Source organism: Carassius carassius, chromosome 13 (assembly GCF_963082965.1).
Source record: "Carassius carassius chromosome 13, fCarCar2.1, whole genome shotgun sequence".
NCBI lineage: Eukaryota > Metazoa > Chordata > Actinopteri > Cypriniformes > Cyprinidae > Carassius > Carassius carassius.
The window spans coordinates 19,976,851-19,998,144 of record NC_081767.1 but is presented as its reverse complement, the minus strand read 5'-3'; the positions used below and the strand labels follow the sequence as shown (position 1 = coordinate 19,998,144).

The window sequence follows — 21,294 nt, the reverse complement described above, 5'->3', positions numbered from 1 at the left end:
TCGCATTTGAATCATCAGTGGCAAATCCTTTACATATGTAAACCTACTTGCCTACCATGCGTCAGAAGCGCCAGGCTGTCCTTGCAAAGAGTGAGGACTGGCCAGCAGCTTGAGTAAGGAACGGCCCGTACCTTGAGTGAGCGGCAGCCAGTGGCTATAACGCTGAACGGCCGGCGGATTCGACGAAGGAGTGGCTGGGGGTTGCGGCGACCACATGCGACGACCCCAGGCTGGAATCTGCTTCATCCACGGTGAAAGCCGATCTGGCGATCCACAGCGCGAAGTTGATGTATTCCCTCAGCAACCAGCACGGATCAGCTCTAGCCATGACGAAGTGGATATCGTGCTCTTTTGGAAGGCCAAACAAAGTAGTTTCACTTTCACAATGAAACACACAGCTTCTCCAAGAAATGGCGCCGGCAGCAACAGCGAAGATAAAAGGAATGCCGCCTTTGCTTGATCATTTGGCCGGTGTTTTGCAAATTGTCCCACACAGTGACATAGAGATGTGGTGGTGTGTTAGCACGAGCCGTTTTAGGGGGGCATGGACAAGGCTTAACCTTTATAAAGAATATCTCTTTGGATTCGAGACTTTAGTCTTTGCAACAGATCTTCTTCTTGCACCAAAAGCTTGTAACACTCCAAAGAGAAAGAAAAAATTAAAATCGCATCATATGACCCCTTAAATATTAGTTGAAACTCATATTGTATGTATGTATGTGTGTATGTATGTAAAGACATTACAGACCAGAATAAGTTAACCGTTATCATTTAGTCAAGCATTATCTTGCTGGTTACCCATTTTTCTGTCTACACTCTTGAGTTTATACTGGTGGGAATACACAGTGAAAGCAGCTGCTATTTGTGCGCTAGGCGTGGGGAGTTTTAATCTAGTTTTCCACAAACTCCCTCCTATGCTTCACTCTCTGTGTTTATATATGCACACATGCTCCCATAGAGATGTTAATTAAACCATATGACACTCATGGAAGAGGAAATAAACAGAGAGAAAAAGCAAAATAAGGGAAGAGAGAAATGTTAAATGAATAAGATACAAAAGCCAAACAGATTTAGCTGTACATGATTTGTGGAGGATCATACTCGTACCCATACTGCCTCTGTCTGAACAGCCAAAGCCACTAGACTCTATGCTGAAAAAGAGTAGAACAGGCAAACGAGGGTGGAAAGCTAGTGTAAATCCTCTTGATTTATTTTTTAATGCTTCTTGTTCAGTTTATGCTATTTTCAAGGGATAGCTGACCCACAAATGAAAAATCTCATAATTTACTCACCCTCACCCTGTTCCCTGTGTGATTTTCTTCTGTGGACCATAAGTAATGGATAACCATTAGCCGCATTTCCACTGTCGGGCCAGTGTGAGTCAGGGCTTCAAATGGGCCAGACGGGGCTAATAGCCTCGGGCCAGTAGCACCGAGGCCAGAATAGCGCAGGGTTTCCACAGTCGGTCCTGAAGCTCCACTAAAACATGCCCTTTACACGCCTCTCATGAACAACGTCACACAACCTCATCATTTCACCAACAAAGAGAAATTATCAGAAAACTATTAAGAAATAAGTCACTGGAACTAGCGCGATCACAAAAGAACACGATAAAAGCGGGCCGTTTGTTTGCATGCTTTATTAAATATTTAAATTCAAAAGCATCTATATTTTACTATAATAAGTGTTACATTGATCGTAATGAATTAATTGATCAGGATGGAAAATTAGTCACACAGAAATAAAATGTTATGAACATAGTATGCTATTCAGTCGGTTTCTGTTTATTTGAAGTCACAATAGCCTATATACATCACATTTAGAAAGAATGATAATTTCTATATTTTTATAAAAGCTCCCAAACAAAAACTAAAGAGACAAGACTTATGACAGATAAAATGTTACTAAAAAAATGCACGATTGTGATAGAGAATAAGAGGCTGACATCTGAATTCTTCAAGCGGTCACAGTTTACCATGTTTACTATAGTAACATTAATGTCTTTTGCATCGCTTATAAATATTTCTGCCTTTTATGCTGATTATAATCCACTTCGGATTGGATCAAATTATTTCAAACACTCACTGCTGACTGAAAGTGAGTTTTGAGCTCAACTTATTTTATAAAGTTTTTAATACTGGTGTTATTTCTGTTAGCCTTCTGAAATTATCCGCGCTGACACTCTCCAGACGTGGAGAAACTCCGCCTTTGTTCATAACCCACTCTGGCCCCAGCTGGCCCGCTTTGGCCCAAGGTTTTCGTCGACGAGGTACGATCAAGCACCGGAAATGACAGTGGAAATGTGACTGGCCCTGGCACGCACTAGCACACCCGCTTTAGGCCCGACATTTACAATATTACTGTAGGCCTGCTATTAATACTGAAGTATTCACAACTGAACGATCAGAATCAAGCAAGTGTTTTTAAAGTGAAAGTCAGTCAACACTAAAACAGTTTGGTTACTAATATTCTTCAAAATATATTCTTTGTGTTCTACATAAGAAGGAAGGTCATATAAATTTGGAATAACATGAGGGCGAGTACATTATTATTTTATGAAATGAAATGAAGATTAGAAGGCCATTACTTTAAGCTAAAGTCTCTTTCACACCATTGCTAAAGAAGACTAATTTTTAGAACTTAAGACCAGTGTTTGAAAATAGACTTCAAACTTAAATATTTTCTTAAGACCAAGCCACCAAACCAATTCCCAAAGTCAAGATGGAGGTTTACAGTTGTGCCAGTTGTGCTCGCGCCACAGCCAATTCTCTATTTACATGGCAGAATTTGCAAGAGTAAAGACTGAACGCTTCTCCAGAGAGGAAAGGTTCTGCTCGCACGTGAGGTTAAAGAGCGTGAGCAGACCATAATAACGGGACCCAATAATAATCTTTTACATTGTAATCCTTTCATTTTCAATATTTGCCATGTTTGTGTGCTTCTGTGCGTCCCATTGTGTGTAATAAGCATATTAACAACGTGCGGTTTAATGAACAAAAAATTAAAAATAAATAAATATTGCACCAGGTTTCAGTTGGTCAAAAGCGTGTCTTATTTCAGTTGCCAAAAAAATATCAATGCTCCAACAATGCGCCTGAACACACATCGTTTTCAGACCAGCACGCTCATGGGCGCACAAATAGACGCAAGTGCATTTGCTATTTTAAAAATTGATGCAGCTGCATTAGGGTGAAACTAGCAAGAAGCACTTGCGTTGTGCCAAGTGTATGATAGGGCCCTCTGTTATCATGACCATTTTAGAAGCATTGTTTTTTCAGATTCAGCTGTTCCTCTGGAGATAGCAGAGAATATCTTAGGATATCCTCATACTTTGAGACCCTCAACTCTGCCCTTGGCTTTTTGCAAACATAAGGTCCAGTAGACCTGTTCTTTACTCTGAGGGTCCTGTCGTGGTCGCTCCCACGCTGTGCTGCAGAAGGACTCTGTTTGTTGACTTTGTTAGTCCGTAGATTAGGGCCCTGTTGAGCACGAAAATAATGGGTGTATTTTTTTCCCCTTCCTCTCAGGTTGTTTTTTTATAGACTTCCACACAACTGCATAGCTATAAAAGGGAGTCTTAGAGATTTTCTCATTTTCCAGATTGTTGTGATCTCACTGCTATTCTTTACATAAAGATTTTAAATGGCACCTTCATTTGTGCAATAGAGTTATACAGCTGAAGTCCCAGAACATGTTACAGCATGTGTCAATGTTTGATTGTTTGAAGCCTCAGAGGCCAGTATGTTTAAGTATGTTCAGGTTCCTAAAGTTAAAATAAATACTTGATCTTCAATATTAATGACAAATAAAATGTCTAATTCTTTGTTGTATTTACCTTTCTTAGCATATAAATAGTGCTTGAAAGGTTGCAAGCAAATGGTTTTGGCTTGTGGTATAAAATTGTATTCCTTCCAAGATAATTTTTCCAGTAGAAACTGCTGCCAGGGCTGTTGAGTGTTTGTACCTTGAGAACATCGTAGCAACTATGAGCAAACTCACATTGAGGTTGTGGAAATTTTAAACGTAACCTCAGACGGATGCTGTGCTTCAGGCAGGAAGCATATGTTTAGAATTGTGACACAGAATTCTTGCTTCAGTTGAGAGCTAATCTACCGTCCATTTATTATTCTCAGTTTATATAACAAAATAGTTATCTGTCACAACCGTGATGTCACAGTTTTTCTATTAAGGTCGTACTAGGGTAAAATAACCTCATGTTTTAGATGAACGTATGTACTGACAGACAGAGTATTGTAAGAAAAACTGAAAATTTTACTGTTATGGCTGTCAATCAATAAGAAACATGATATGCTGATTAATAAAAAAAAATGTATAAAATACTATAAAAATTAATGAATCAGAATAAAATAGTAATCCATTATTTTTTAATATTATTGCACAATATTACTGTTTTTATTGTATTTTGATCAAATGCATCGTTTAAAAACAAACAAAAAAATCTTATTGATCTTACTTTTGAACCATAGTGTCTGTCTATAAAACACAGTTTTTAAAAAATATATAATTGCACTAAATCAGTGTGTTAAATTGACTGCTCTATTTTCTGTACACGTGCTAGAGATTGTTTTTGTGATTTGTTTGTTTGAGGATCACATGGTAATAGAAGAACTTGTTTTTGCACTGTTTATCTATTAAAGAATCTTCACGAACAACTATGAGCCGCCAAACTCATTTCTGTTTTGAATTGCAGGAGGCTCAAGCTTTGATTGTCTCTGCTGTGCAAACTATTCTTTTCTCTCTCTTGACTGCTAGTTGCAGGTCTTTATTATTCAAATGCTACTGAATTTGTATGTAGCTAAGGATAGTATGAACAACTTGAGTTACCCACATAAGCAGCACAGCTCAGCTCAGCAACAACCGCTGTACCACTTTAATAAGAGACATTCACACGTGACACATGACTAATTTTAAAACCACGTTTATATATACTGAGCAGCTATAGAAGCCTAGAAGGTTTGTTGTGTTTTGAGGGTGTTAGCCATACTGATAGAAGGGATAACAGTTGGTTCGCCCTTTTACTTCCTTTTGCTCAAATAGTGAAATGAGTTTTGATCAGTCTGAAAGGCTTGTGAATAACATTATTAGGCGTATCAAAAAGTCTGCATACTTCTAGGTCACATTGTTTGAAAATATTGCTAAAGTATTTTGATAAGAGAAGCGTTTTGACGTCTTCCTCTGCACACATCTGAAATTGAGCTGCAAAGCCTGAAGCAAGATTGATGTGTAGCTGCAGAAGAGAAAGAAATGAGCTCTGGAAATCTGTCATGTACCTTCCTCTCCTTTCACACCCCACCACTAAACCTCAGTTTAATTTTCAGCCTCTGCTCCTGCTGTTCGGAGTAGCACCACCCACCTCTGCTGCATCACAGTTTAAGCTTTGTTAGGGCTGTTTTTGCTAGTGAGGTTTTAATTGTTACTGGTGTTAGATCAAATTTTAATCTTGATTCATGATGATCTTGATTTATTTTCAGCATCTAAACTGCAGGGTTTTTTTTGTTATACCTTTTCTGTAAATTTGGCCTTGGCAAAGAGTGTGAGTATTGTTTCCTGTCTTTGTCGTTCATGCAGAAGAGTCCACAACGCTGAAAGCTGGTGCCTACATCTTGATTGGGGTTGGATCTCTGTCCATGCTTACTGGCTTCCTGGGCTGCATCGGTGCCATCTTTGAGGTCCGCTGCCTGCTTGGACTGGTAAGTGATTTATTTTTTAATTTGGATTTTTATTTTATTGTAAAGAAATACAAATAATTTATTTTATTATTCTTTATTTTTTTATAGTACATATTTATATACATAATAATATCACTTCAGACCACATCAAAGCTTGTGCATTTTAGTCTCTGGGCTATTATCATTTTCCTTTATTGAATTTTTTTATTTTATAGTGCATATTTATTTAGACATAATATTACTGCTGACTACACCCAAGCCAGCTCTTTTTGGTCTTTTAAGTTAATTAAGTTAATAAAAAAAATAATATTCATTTTATTTATTTAATACTACTATTACATCAAATCCAGCTCGTTTTGGTCTCTGGGCTATTATTTTATTTTATTATATTTTGCATATTTATTTATCTATAATTAACTGCTGACTACGTCAAAGCTAGCTCATTCTGTTCTCTGAGCTATTCAAAAAAATTTAGCTTCTAACCATATTCGGTGAAAGTATTTTACGATTTTTTCTTTGGTCAGTGTTTATGCAGTATAATATAACAGTGTTAATAGGTTTAGGTTTGACACTTTTTCAGCAAAACCAAGACCATTCACAGAACCTTTCAGGTATAGAGGTGCTGCTACGCTGTGGTAATCACAGTCACTGTAAGCCTAGAATCATGTCTGCTAAGGGAGCTTCATAAAACTCTTCCCCATTAGCTTGATAAAGAGTTAGTTTGAAATAGCTCTTTGCTGGATTTACTGAGCTGGACTGACAGGGATAAGCCAGTGAGATTTAGGGGATGTTCGTGCAAGAACTTAGCGGTCAGCAAGGTTCTTTGTTAAATTGTTTTTACCCATTTAGAAAATGAATGTAACTAGCTGTGATTCTTTTCTAATTAATTAAAGGGGTCATATGACATTACTGGGTGTATTTGATGTAATGCAATGTGTTTATGCGGTTTAAGATTCAAAAAACATTATTTTCCACATACTGTACATTATTGATGCTCCTCTATGCCCCGCCTTCTGAAACGCCTAGATTTTTACAAAGCTCACGGTTCTGAAAAGTGCTGTGTGCTCTGATTGGCCAGCTATTCAGTGCGTTGTGATTGGCTGAATTCCTCAAGTGTGTGACGGAAATGTTACACCCCTTACCAGGTTCAGGAAACTGAACACACTCGAATATTTAGGGTTGTACTGTTCTGGAAAAAATGTAAAAATAAAACTTAACCACCGATTTCTAGTTGTGTCCTCTTTTGGAAGACCAAACAAAGTAGTTTGGCTTTCACAATTATACACACAGCATCTACATGACATGGCCGCGGAGGCAACAATACTACAGCGAGAATAAAAGTTACGCCTTCTTTCTTTGAGTATACATTTGGGCGATGTTAATGCAAAACTTCCCACACAGTGATGTAGACATTTGGGGGCATGGCTGAGGGTTCACATTTTATAAAAAAATATCTCTTTGGGTTTGAGACTTAAATCTTCGCAATTTTATGGATCTTCTGTATGCACGAACAGCTTTTAACTCTCCGAAGACAAAGGAAAACATGAAAACAAAACTATGACGTAGCAGGTTTTGAGGTTTTAGCATTTGCTTGAGTGTCCAGTAAATTGTGAACTTATTTTTCTGTTCTCTGTTTGCAGGTCTTCACCTGTCTCCTCCTCATCCTCATTGCCCAGGTGACGGCCGGTGTCCTTATCTACTTCCGGCGAGATGTGGTAGGTGACCATACCTCGGAAAGTGTTCGACTTAATTCAGTGCTATTTATATACCAATATAGCATTTATTAATATTTCAAAACATGTAATTTTAGATTTTTTTTTACATTATTTTCACTTTTCATTATAAAGTGTTGTCGTCGTCATTGTAATTAGTTGTTTTTGTAGTATGCATTTATGTGTAGAATACAAATATCCAATCTATTGTCACCAAAAATGAGATCCGATAGTTATATTTACAAATATATATATAAAAAAGAAATGTATATATGCATCTTAAAATAATATTTCCTACTTAAAGGGATAGTTCACTCAAAATTAAAATGCTGTCATTTACTTGGCATCAAGTTGTTCCAAACCTGTATAAATTCCCTTTAGCTGTTTATATTTTGAATTGAAGTGTGTAACCAACCAGGTTCTGTTCACCATTGATTTTCACAGTATTTTTTCAAACTCATGAAAATCAATGGAGGCTAACAACTGAAGAAAGAACATAGGTTTGAAAAAATTGAGAGTGTGTAAATGATGACAATTTTAATTTTGGGGGGGATGTATTGTTATTACTTTAAATGGCTTCAGTATAGTTAGCTACTGTTTGTTAGCTGGTATTGTAGCTAACAAACAAACATAACAAACCTTTTAAAAAAAATAAAATAAAAAAAAAGAGGAAGAAGCAGCTTTACTGTAAGTATTATGAATAGCTTCTAAGGACAGTTTAACAGTAGCTTCCCCGAAACTATTCTTATCTGAAAACTTCTGATTTAGTTTATCTGGAACCACTTTTAATATGTAAATATTTTGTACATTTCTCTTAAGTGAACCAGAAGTGTGAATAGATGTGTTTTTATGGTAACGTGGTGTTTGTATATCACTGCTGTGTTTAAAAAGGGTGTTTCTTGCTACTGCATTTTTCTAGTCAGTTTTTTGTGACTATTTTGTAATTTCTTAACCTTTTGGTTTTAACCCATCCTGTTAGGTGGTAACTGGAAATGTGTCAGAGCAAGTTAACAGGTGGCGACAGTGTGGAAACTGGCATTTTAAATTAAGTAGCTGAAGGAAGATTTGAGCATTCACTGCAGTATTCCACTTCCTACTTCAATAAATTGGGGGAGGTGCGACTCATTCACTTTCTGTAGCGTAACGTTCACCTTACGGCACAAGATGGTGAGTGTGGTTTGACGAGATGTTTCCGTGCAGGTGTCGTTTTTGATGCGGGTGATTGTGCTCCTCTTGCTCTGACTCGTGAAGCTTGTTGACAACAGCACCTTCTTTAGGTGCAAAATAGAAATACATTAACATTTTACATCCAAGATAGGTGTAAAAAACAACAGGACCTGCTCTTCATGTCATCTGCCTTTCTGTAGTGTTAGGAAGGATGTATACATCCTCTAATGCAGGAGTTCAACTCACTTGTGCTTAGTCAGCCTAGGTTAAATCTGTTCTAGTGAAGTAGCACCAGGCTTATCCTCAGCTTATAAGCACATGCTTAATGCTCAACTTAACTTGTTGTGCTTAGTCTCTTTCTCTGTGTGCGTTATTGGATATATACTTAGTATAGCGTGTCTAGCCTTCCTGTAGAGCAGGTAATTGGAGTATATGCTAGGGCATGCTCTGTTTTCTCTGTTAGCTTCACCACAGGGCATGCTGACTGCATTTCCCAGAACTGGGCGAGGTTCACAACAGTCTCTTACACCCTACATGTATGTGCATAAGCAGTGTTTTTTACCATTTTAGTTTATCATTGCCGTAGCCCCCTCAGTGCAGTCTGTTCCACCACACCTCCTAAACATGCATTCACTTTAAATAAGATGTTCACAAGATAATATTCATCTGAAAAGTGATTTGCTATCACAAGGTCTTTGGCACAGATTTTTGAAATGTAAAGAATTGTTTTTAAATAGTTTGTGCTGGTTTTATCAGTTAGATGACACTCTGAAGGTCCAGAAATTACAAGTTGTTTTTATATATATATATACTTTTATGCAGCAAGGATGCATTAAAATGATCAAAAACGATCCTTGTTTATTATTAAGAAGCAACACTGTTTTCAGCATTGATGATTATGAAAAATGTTTCTCGAGCAGCATATTAGGATTATTTCTGTTGGATCGTGTAACACCGAAGGCTGGAGTTATGATGCTGAAAATTCAACTTTTCCACCACAGAAATAAATTGTATTAAAATATCAAAATTAAAATTTACTAAAAGTTTTTGTATGTTAACATTAGATAATGCATTAGCTAACATGAACTAACAATGAGAAATATATGCCGCGTTTCCACCGAAATTACCCAGAACATTTGTACCAGGAACTTTTTTTCCCAGGAACATTTCCCCCCCCAGACCTGTTGCTTTCTGCGTTTCCACCGCGGTGTAAAGTACCGGGAAGATTAGGCAAATAGACTGGTGACGTAGGTCTACGCGCGTTTCTCACTACGAAGTACGCTGATTTTGGACGTGCATCCTCGATAGTTCAGACTTTGCTAATTCGACTCGGGAGTGTGATGTCCGCGACGACGCAATAAGCAGCGTACTTCATAACTTCAGTCAGCTCGCTTTGGCTACTGCAATTTTCCTCTCTGTATATTTACAATAAAATGAAATAGGATATCAAATACCACTGCCTCCTTTCGTTTTCATTTAAGCATAATAACAGCTGCAGAAATGTACTGAGTTCAGGGATATGTGTATATATATATATATATATATATATATATATATATATATATACAGCCATTACAATGAAACGAAATATTATATACATTTGCTTTTTTTATTTTCATTTTAGCATATAGATAAATTGAATACAGACCAAAGATAACCTGTTAGATTTACCCAAAATGAATTATATGTTATGTTTAACCACTAAAGAGACATCAGAGCCAGCGGCACACATCAGAAGGTCTAGCCGAGGTGAGGCTGCTTCTCGGCGGATAGATGATCACTGAGCGCCCGCTGATCGCGTGGAGCTGACCGTCTCTGAGATCAGCGAAACACATTTTTAAATAGGCACTGTCTTTATAAATAAACCACAGAGTTGAGTTTTAAACAACTACATTCTCGCCTGAAATACTTTTAAAATTACATTTCATGACACAATATTTTGAAAATGATCCGAATAAATGGTGGTTGAACTCAACCAATCAGCATGTTTAGCGCCCAAGTCCCGCCCCCGAAAGTTCCGGAACTTTGAAAAAGTACCACCTCGCCAGCGGGGACTTTCTGAGGGGCATTTATTTACCCGGAACTTTATTTAGTTCCTGGTTCCTGCGGTGGAAACACACAGAGTACCAGGCCCTAGTTCCTGGGTAAAGTTCCTGCGGTGGAAATGCGGCAATAGCAAATTGTTTGTTCATAGTGCACTAACTAATGTTAAGAAATACAACTCTGGATTTGAATAATTTACTAGTTTTGCTTCAATTAATGTAATAGGCTAAAATATGCACAAATATTTTGCTGAATTATTTGGTTTCAAGCATTAACAATGTTGAAACATCTGATAACAGTTGGTGTTGTACAGTGAGTGTTATGAATTTCATAAGGTGTGTCCTAACATGTCTCCATGTGCTTATTTTTAGCTGAAAAATGAGATGTCCAATATTGTGAACAAAATTCTGGTGAACTACACTGGTTATAACAAGACATCTGAGCAAGCCTTGGACTACCTTCAGAGAACGGTGAGCTTTTCCTACAGCTATTGTCTGCCATTTCGTCCCTCACTGCCTTTTTCCATCATTCCCTCAGTCTCTTACAGTATTATCTGTTGCACATGTTAGAGATGACAGAAGATTAAGTGTCTAGGACTTTTCTCATGGATTTTTATCTCTTGTTTGCTTGTTCAAGCTTGTTGTTGTTGTTTTTTTTCTCTGTGTATTGTATTATGTGATATGTTAATGTATAGTATTATCTGTTAGGACGTATTTTTTATGCCATTGTCAAAGATACATTTCTGTTCAGGAAATCTGTACAGACAATAAAGTGAAACTAAACTAAACAAACTAAACCAAGTTATTTTCATTTAGGTTTTCTGCACCAGTGTGTCTAGGTTTTTATGTTGTTGCTGTTGTTGTTGTTGACACTGTAATATTAAATTATTTTCTGTTTTTTTTTTTTCCTTTCCATTCACAGATGAAGTGCTGTGGTTGGACTGGATCATCTAACTGGACCGAGAATGTGGTGATAAACAGTCAAAAGAACAGTTCTCAGATTCTATACCCATGTTCCTGCACAAATGAATCCATCAATGGCACAGGAATAAAAGAATCAGGCCTATGTGAAACCTTTTCCCCTCAGTGGCCTGTCTTCACTAAGGTACTGTACACACATACAGCTTTACTGCACATATACAGCTGCATATTCCTATATAAAGGGATAGTTCAATTCAATTCAATTCAAGTTTATTTGTATAGCGCTTTTTACAATACAAATCGTTACAAAGCAACTTTACAGAAAATTATGTTTCTACAATATTTAGTAGTAGCTAGTAGTTTGTGCACGTTTGACAGGATTTTAGAAAAATAAAAATAATAATAATAATACAAGACGTAGTCAGCTAGATGATGAACTATCAATATTATTAATTAATAGTAATTATATGATGCAGTCACACATGTAGCAATAATTGTTAGTTCTGTTTGTTGATTCAAGGTTAGGATCATCTGGGGTCCTCTGAGGGTCAGCATCATCTCTTCTCAGGTGTTCTGGATGCAGACTGGAGCTTGTGTAAATCCTAGTTACCACGGGATGTAAATCCCGTGGCAAAACATAGAAACAAAATAGAGACATCATTGCTGCTGATCCAACAAAGTAAAATTAGTTTAACCCAAGCTAAAGAATAAAAATGCAGATGCAACTACACTCACAATTTAAGAGATACATTATTCGAATGCTTGGCGAAAGAGATGCGTTTTTAATCTAGATTTAAACAGAGAGAGTGTGTCTGAACCCCGAACATTATCAGGAAGGCTATTCCAGAGTTTGGGAGCCAAATGTGAGAAAGCTCTACCTCCTTTAGTGGATTTTGCTATCCTAGGAACTACCAAAAGTCCAGCGTTTTGTGACCTTAGGGTGCGTGATGGGTTGTAGCGTGGTAGAAGGCTAGTTAGGTACGCAGGAGCTAAACCATTTAGGGCCTTATAGGTAAGTAATGATAATTTGTAACAGATACGGAACTTAATAGGTAGCCAGTGCAGAGACTGTAAAATTGGGGTAATATGATCATATTTTCTTGACCTGGTAAGGACTCTAGCTGCTGCATTTTGGACTACCTGTAGCTTGTTTATTGACGAAGCAGGACAACCACCTAGAAGTGCATTACAATAGTCCAGTCTAGAGGTCATGAAAGCATGAACTAGCTTTTTTGCATCAGAAACAGATAACATGTTTCGTAGCTTGGCAATGTTTCTAAGATGGAAGAATGCAGTTTTTGTAACATTGGAAATATGATTTTCAAAAGACAAATTGCTGTCCAATATAACACCCAGATTTCTGACTGTAGAGGAAGTAACAGTACATCCGTCTAGTTGCAGATTGTAATCTACAAGATTCTGTGTGGTGTTTTTTGGTCCAATAATTAATATCTCTGTCTTATCCGAATTTAATTGGAGAAAATTATTTGTCATCCAATCTTTTACATTTTTAACACACTCTGTTAGCTTAGATAATTGGAAAGTTTCATCTGGTCTCGTTGAGATAAATAGCTGAGTATCATCAGCATAACAGTGGAAGCTAATTCCGTATTTTCTAATAATATTACCAAGGGGCAACATGTATATTGAAAATAGAAGGGGACCTAGGACGGATCCTTGTGGCACTCCATATTTTACTGATGATAAATGAGATGACACCCCATTTAAGTAAACAAAATGGAAGCGATCGGACAGGTAGGATCTAAACCATCTTAGAGCCTGCCCTTGAATACCTGTATAGTTTTGTAATCGATCTATGAGTATGTCATGATCTATGGTGTCGAATGCAGCACTAAGATCAAGTAAGACTAGAAATGAGATGCAGCCTTGATCTGACGCAAGAAGCAGGTCATTTGTAATTTTAACAAGTGCAGTTTCTGTGCTATGGTGGGGCCTAAAACCTGACTGAAATTCTTCATAGAGATCATTTTTATGCAGGAAGGTGCTCAATTGAGCAGACACAACTTTTTCTAAAATTTTAGACATAAATGGAAGATTTGAAATAGGCCTATAATTTGCCAGTACACTAGGATCTAGTTTTGGTTTCTTAATAAGAGGCTTGATAACCGCCAGCTTGAATGGTTTTGGGACGTGACCTAAAGATAACGACGAGTTAATGATATTGAGAAGCGGTTCTTCGGCTACAGGTAACAACTCTTTCAGTAATTTAATGGGTACAGGATCTAATAAACATGTTGTTGGTTTAGATACAGTGATAAGTTTATTTAGCTCTTCCTGTCCTATATTTGTAAAGCACTGCAGTTTATCTTTGGGTGTGATGGATGAAACTGAAGTGTTAGACGCTGTAGAATCTACATTCGCTATTGTATTTCTAATGTTATCTATTTTATCAGTGAAGAAATTCATAAAGTCATTACTATTTAACGTTGGTGGAATATTTGAATCAGGTGGCGTCTGGTAATTTGTTAATTTAGCCACTGTGCTAAATAAAAACCTTGGATTGTTTTGGTTATTTTCAATGAGTTTGTGGATATGCTCTGCCCTAGCAGTTTTTAGAGCCTGTCTATACCTGGACATGCTGTTTTTCCATGCAATTTAAAAAACTTCCAAGTTAGTTTTTCTCCATTTGCGTTCAAGACTACGAGTTACTTTCTTGAGAGAGTGAGTATTACTGTTATACCATGGCACAGTACGTTTTTCTCTAACCTTTTTCAATTTGATGGGGGCAACAGCTTCTAATGTATTAGAGAAAATAGTGCCCATGTTGTCAGTAATTTCGTCTAATTCATGTGTATTTTTGGGTACAAATAGCAGTTGAGATAGATCAGGCAGGTTATTTGCGAATCTGTCTTTGGTGGCTGGAACAATAGTTCTGCCCAGACGGTAACGCTGAGACATATAGTTAATATCAGTTATACGCAGCATGCACGATACAAGGAAATGGTCTGTAATATCATCACATTGGGGTACAATATCTATAGCAGTAAGATCGATTCCATGCGATATAATTAGATCTAGTGTATGATTAAAACGATGAGTGGGCCCGGTGACATTTTGCTTGACTCCAAAGGAGTTTATTAGGTCAGTAAACGCAAGTCCTAATGTATCATTTGCATTATCAACGTGAATATTAAAATCTCCCATGATTAGCGCCTTATCAACTGTAACTAGAAGGTCTGAGAGGAAATCTGCAAATTCTTTTAGGAATTCTGTATACGGCCCTGGTGGTCTATACACAGTAGCCAGAGCAAGAGATACATTAGATTTCTTTTGCATGTCTGACAGTGTAACATTTAGCAGAAGTATTTCAAAAGAGTTAAACCTGTATCCTGTTTTCTGGGTAACATTGAGAATATCACTATATATTGTTGCAACACCTCCACCACGACCAGTCTGACGTGGCTCATGCTTATAACAGTAGTTTTATAACAGGAGTCGACTCATTTAGACCAAAATAATCATTTGGTTTTAGCCAGGTTTCAGTCAAGCAGAGTACATCAAAACTATTTTCTGTGATCATTTCATTTACAATAACTGCTTTGGGTGTGAGTGATCTAATATTTATGAGCCCAAACTTTAAAAATTGTTTTTGTTCATTTACTTTACATTTTTCTGGTTTAATTACGATAAGATTTTTTCTAGATCCTATATTATATTTTGACCTCACTATTCGGGGAACAGACACAGTCTTAATAGTTTTTACAGCGCAAGTACTTTTATCATTTAAGCGGATGGAACAAAACTCATCATAATAGTTATTAGAGAATTGTCTTACTAGTCACATGGAGCGAAGTGTCCTGGAGATGTTGTCAGAGAGCAGCTCCGCTCCGATTCTGCTGGGGTGTAATCCATCAGCGCGAAACAGCCTAGGACGCTCCCAGAAAAGATTCCAGTTATTAACAAATAGCAGTTTCTGTTCTTTACACCATGACAACAACCATTCATTTAAAGCAAAAAGTCTACTGAACCTTTCGTGTCCTCGTCGATAAGGGGGCAGTGGTCCTGACACGACGATCGTCGCCGCGGGCGTCGTGCTGTGAACCGTCTCGATCAGGCTGCTGAAGTCCCTCTTCAGCGTCTCCGTCTGCCGCAGCGTGGTGTCGTTAACCCCGGCGTGAAGCACGACCGCTCTGGGGCTCTCGTCGGCCTTCAGGATCGCGGGTATCTGCGCAGAAACATCGAGAACACGAGCACCAGGCAAACAATGAGTGTGCACTTTACCTTCGGCTAACGTAGCACTTACGTGTCGGACGATGGAGTCTCCGATCATCACAGCGTCGCATCCTGTCTCGCGGAGGGGAGCGAAGCGGTTCCGAATGGAGATGTCGAAGGCAGGAGGGGGAGAAGTCGTCGCCCGGGACCCGGCTCGCGTCCTCCGCTGTGGATGCACCCAGGGTCCGTGGTGTCCCGGCGTCGCAGTGAAGGACATCTGGGAAGATCGCGTCCTGGGTGCACCGGGCCTGTGCAGAGAAACACACGGAGTAGACGTGGTGGGACCCAAAACAGTTCACCCAAAATAAATATTGTCAATGTCATTCAGAAACTGTATGAATGTTGCTATACAAATGATTTTGGTGACCAGTGATTTCCTTTCCATGGACCAAAAAAAAATTCTCAGAATATTTTCTTTTATGCTCCATAGAAGAAATAATTTTTGTTTTTGGTGAACTAACCCCTAATTTTTTTTTCCTGATTCTGGTTTTATGCCATTGCTCTCGCTTTATTTCATTTGGAACCTGTGTTATATTTGTAGCATATACCCAGTCCTACTGTTCAAATAAGTTGCTGTCAGTCCAAATGTTTCCTGTGAAACTGTTCTGAACTTTGAGTTTGGCATATGTTCTGTTTGTCTCCTGATGTTATCTTTGGACAGCTGTGTCTGTTCAGGATCATTTCCAAACCCTGCATATCTTTTTTCACTGTTTTCCCCCTATTTGTTGTGGGGTTTTTTTTCTTCTCTCTTTCTTTTTTAATTTGTCTCCATTTCCTGTGTCCAGGGTTGTATATATAGTTTGGAGGACTGGCTCATTGGGAACTGTGGAGTTATTCTGGGAGTCTGTGTTGGTATAGCAGTGATTGAGGTAAATCTAGAAAGCCTATCATGTAAAATGTATTCCAAATTCAAGGTTATTCCTTTATAATTTCTGTTATTTTGGCCCTTTCTACAAACAAAAAAAATTACAAGATTAAAAAAAAAAAAAAAATGTTTGTTTTTTAATTAACAAAAAAAAAAAACATTGCATATTCTGATGTGTTTATATTCAGTTACATTCATTTTGAGTAAAAATATCATTTTTTTTAGCAACTACTTGTTTTTATTCAGCATTTTCATTAGTTAATAATAATAATAATAATAATTTCAAATTTTTATTGAAAATACACATTACCATTCAAAAGTTTGGGCTTTGTAAGATTTGTGTTTTCGAAAAAAAATCTGTTATGCTCACCAAGGCTGCATTTATTTAATCAAAAATACAATAAACACAGTAATATTGGGAAATATTATTACAATATGGAATAACTGTTTGCTATCTGAATATATATTTTAACTTTTTTTTTTCGATTCCTTGATGGTAAAGCTGAATATTGAGCATCATTACTCCTGTCTTCAGTGTCACGTGATCCTTCAGAAATCATTTTAATAAGATGATTTAGTGTTCAAGAAACATTTCTTCTTCTTATCAATGCTGAAAACAGTCGTGCTGCTTAATATTTTGTGGAAACCATGAAACTTTTTTTCAGGATTCTTTGATGAATAGAGACGTTCTATTTATCAAAGAATCCTGAAAAAAAGAGCAGTATTTATTTGAAATAGCAATATATTTTTAAAATTACAAATGTCTTTAGTCACTTTTAATTCAGTACTTACTGAAAAAAAAAAAACTTACTGACCCCAATCTTTTGAACAGTAGTGTATGTGTGTGTGTGTGTGTGTGTGTGTGTGTGTTTCATTAGTGACCAAAAACCAAATATTTTAGCATAATCTTTTATATTTATATTCAAAGTAAACTATAAAAGTCTGTCAGTATAAAATACTGAGTCTGCCCTGATTTAGCTTGGAAGCTTGTGTTGTGCACGAGAGAGAGGTGGGGAACCAAACCGTGATCACCGTCTGCTCTGCTTACTTCAGCTTTTAGGGATGATCCTGTCCATGTGCCTCTGCAAGAGTGTCCAACAGGAGGATTACACCAAAGTGCCCAAATACTGAGAGCAAACCCCTCTTCATCAGAAAACAGCAGTGTTACAGCCTCTCCACACCAGCAACAACTGGAACACTGCAGACCAGACCACATCCCATCACCCACATACACGCATCCGTTCTTCACTTTCTTAGCCCCTGTAAACATCCTGTTTAGGATCAACATTTTACGATCAGGATTGTTGTACCTTTTTCTTTTAAAGAAACTAGTGATCTTTTCTTGTTAGTGCTCTGCAGGGTCTGAATAGCTTTAAAATTTGTATAGCTACATATACTGTACGGTGACTGTTTCATTTATGGTTTTCATTGTTAGTTGAATCTGAGAGCACTTTAGTTAACAGCGAGTTTGAAATGGGAGTGAGCTATTAGCTCATTTAAAATGATTTGTATAAACTAGAGGGGAAAATCAACACTTGTTTTTTTTTTATAATTTTTATTGTTTTAGAATAGTGTATTTTCAGTTTGGTTATGTGTATATAAATCCTTCAGTGAGGTTTATACTTACTGAATAACTACGTCCTAGTTATGACAGCACTTGATGGCTTTTCTGCATGTATGCGAAGTGTTATTATCTGGGGCTGGGTCACTCCGGGCGGAGACGGGTGCGATGTGGGTAAAGATGGAATGTGGATTTAGGTTGGGTGCATATCCCACCGATCCATCTGCTGTGCTGGTGTAAGTAAAAAAAAAACTGTTCAAGTATGTCTCTAACAGGCATTAGATACAGATCCTGCTGACTAGCTTCAGCTGTAGCCTTCAGCAACACAGCAAAATCTTCCAGATACTGACCCATTTCAGCTGACCCAAAACAGGTCTGCGGGATGAAGTTGTGCAAGGCTTTTTCATATCTTTGCGTTTCTTCTTTTTAAGATTTTTGTGTCTACGGTTTTATTATTTGGAGTGAAGCCGATGTAGACAATGTCAGATTTGGGGTTTAGTAAGCCTGGAGTTGTTCATCTCAGCAGTTGTTCTCTGGCGTTTAGTCTAGGGATGAAATGGCAGGAAAATTTCTTTTCACGATTATACTGACCAAAATTATCATTATTATCATTGGATTGTTAAAATGTGCTGGAGATGTTCAAAAAGTACCGACACATAACTCACTTCACCAACAAAGTCAACAAACAACTAATAAAATTAATTTTTGTTTGCATAATCACTTAAACAATAACATTACCAATGATGTTTGGATTTTAAAAATGACAACTTATTGACAACAGTTTAATAGCATGTTCAAATATCTCATCTAAATGTTCAAATAAAGCTAAAAAAAGTAAAACCTTACATTTCAGCCTTTAAATAAAGAAAAGGGTTAAGTCAAAATAAGTGATCATTATATGAATTTTAGCAGTTCCATCAATAATTCTAGATAACTGATCAGAATTGTTTAAATGTGTAGAATCCACATAAGCTTTTTTTTCTTTCTTTTTTTTTCTTATCAACAGATCAAAATTTACAGCAGGGCATGCAAATTCATTCAGTTCAGTCAGAAACTGCACACAGGCTGATTATAAATGTAAGTCTTTGTAAATCCACTCTCTGACAGCAGGTGGCGCTTATGGAAAAGCTGAATTATAGCTGTTTCACAAACTCAGTGGACAAAGCAGTGTTGCGAATAAGAACACTTCCTCTATGTATTATATGGAGCAAAGATGGAAACAAAATGCCATTGAATTCATATAATTAATTCATTCATATATCCATCTGTCTAATTGTGACTGTTTTCACTCAAAACGAAACTGCGTGCTGTGTGAACATGAGACTGTAGCCTACTGAAAACTGTGTTTTATGCTGGGCAGTATTTATTTATTGTGAATTTGTTCAAATCACGGTAATTTAATATGGTTTTAATGATAATTCAAATATGAAAGGGTGATACTAACTGGGGGGAATTTTATCATGATTTATCATCAAACCGTTAATCGTGACATTCCTACTCCGTGTTGGTGCTGTCCCAAGTGTTAGTTCAGAACAGAAGCAATCAAAGCTGCTTCTGAGAAGATACAGTAAGAGGAAACAATGTCCCGGTCGCTGTCCCTAAGGCCATTTCCAAACACTTTTTTTTGCTTTTAGACAAATCTTTCTAGCTTGGTCCGTTAAAATAAACTGCTAGTTGTATTGTAATGTGATAGACTTAGAAGTGACAGAGAAATGAATTATTCCTCTTTATGATTTTTCATAATTCAAGATTTATTAATACTTTTTCTTAAGTGTCTTATTTTTTGTATTCTGTCAAGAAGCTGTCTCCTAGAACTCTAGTTTACATACTGAAATGCATTTTTTTCTAATTTTATATTTGGATAACTGTATTTCTGAGGTGAAGTGACGATGAAGGGCTTTTTTCTACATTTCTTATACAATATTTTCTGTTTAATTGGGATGGCATGTTTATGTAGTGAGTTTTACCCACTGCTTTAGTACAAAACAATGCATATACAATGGTTATGAGCTGGATTAAAACAAACTGGATTAAAATCCATTGTGATTTGCTAATGAGTGTTACTTTTATTCTTTGTTCATTTCAATCTCATGTCACATCATGAGAGACCAAACTCCATTTCTTTCTCATAGACCTTATCTTCCTTTCATCAAATAGTACATTGTAATGGTCTGCATACTTTGTGTGTGTGTGTGAATGGAATCTCTTTAACCAATGCTACATTTATTCGATTAGATATACAGTAAAAATATTAAAGTGAAATATTAAAATAACAGATTTTATATATTTAATATACATTTTATATAGTCTCCTTTTTTACATATATTTTTTTTACGTATTTCTGTGATAGAAAAGCTGTATAGTCTCTATTTTCACATGATCTTTCAGAAATCATTCTTACAGGTGATGATCTCAATACATTAGAATGTCATGGAAAAGTTAATTTATTTCAGTAATTCAACTCAAAAGGTAAAACTCGTGTATTAAATAAATTCAATGCACACAGTCGATGTAGTTTAAGTCTTTGGTTCTTTTAATTGTGATGATTTTGGCTCACATTTAACAAAAACCCACCAATTCATTATCTCAACAAATTAAAATACTTCATTAGACCAATTAAAAATAAATAAATTAGTGAATTGTTGGCCTTCTAGAAAGTACAGTCGTGGCCAAAAGTTTTGAGAATTACATAAATTTAGTTTTCAAAAAGTTTGCTGCTAAACTGCTTTTAGATCTTTGTTTCAGTTGTTTCAGTGATGTACTGAAATATAATTACAAGCACTTCATACGTTTCAAAGGCTTTTATCGACAATTACATGACATTTATGCAAAGAGTCAGTATTTGCAGTGTTGGCCCTTCTTTTTCAGGACCTCTGCAATTCGACTGGGCATGCTCTCAATCAACTTCTGGGCCAAATCCTGACTGATAGCAACCCATTCTTTCATAATCACTTCTTGGAGTTTGTCAGAATTAGTGGGTTTTTGTTTGTCCACCCGCCTCTTGAGGATTGACCACAAGTTCTCAATGGGATTAAGATCTGGGGAGTTTCCAGGCCATGGACCCAAAATTTCAACATTCTGGTCCCCAAGCCACTTAGTTATC

The 21,294-nt window shown here is 36.9% G+C and overlaps 1 protein-coding gene across 3 annotated transcripts in view; it reads left to right on the top strand.

Annotated features, from left to right (window-relative positions):
• The window catches only part of LOC132156054 (CD82 antigen-like), a 29,821-nt gene extending 11,644 nt beyond the window's left edge, over window positions 1-18,177 (top strand). For all 3 annotated transcript variants that reach the window (XM_059564877.1, XM_059564876.1, XM_059564875.1), the window contains exons 4-9: window positions 5,590-5,711; window positions 7,331-7,405; window positions 10,984-11,082; window positions 11,534-11,716; window positions 16,551-16,634; window positions 17,684-18,177. In XM_059564877.1, coding sequence (XP_059420860.1) covers window positions 5,590-5,711; window positions 7,331-7,405; window positions 10,984-11,082; window positions 11,534-11,716; window positions 16,551-16,634; window positions 17,684-17,761 — 641 coding nt within the window. In that variant the 3' untranslated portion in view covers window positions 17,762-18,177. The remainder of the gene's footprint in view (window positions 1-5,589; window positions 5,712-7,330; window positions 7,406-10,983; window positions 11,083-11,533; window positions 11,717-16,550; window positions 16,635-17,683) is intronic.
• The last annotated feature ends 3,117 nt before the right edge of the window (window positions 18,178-21,294 follow it).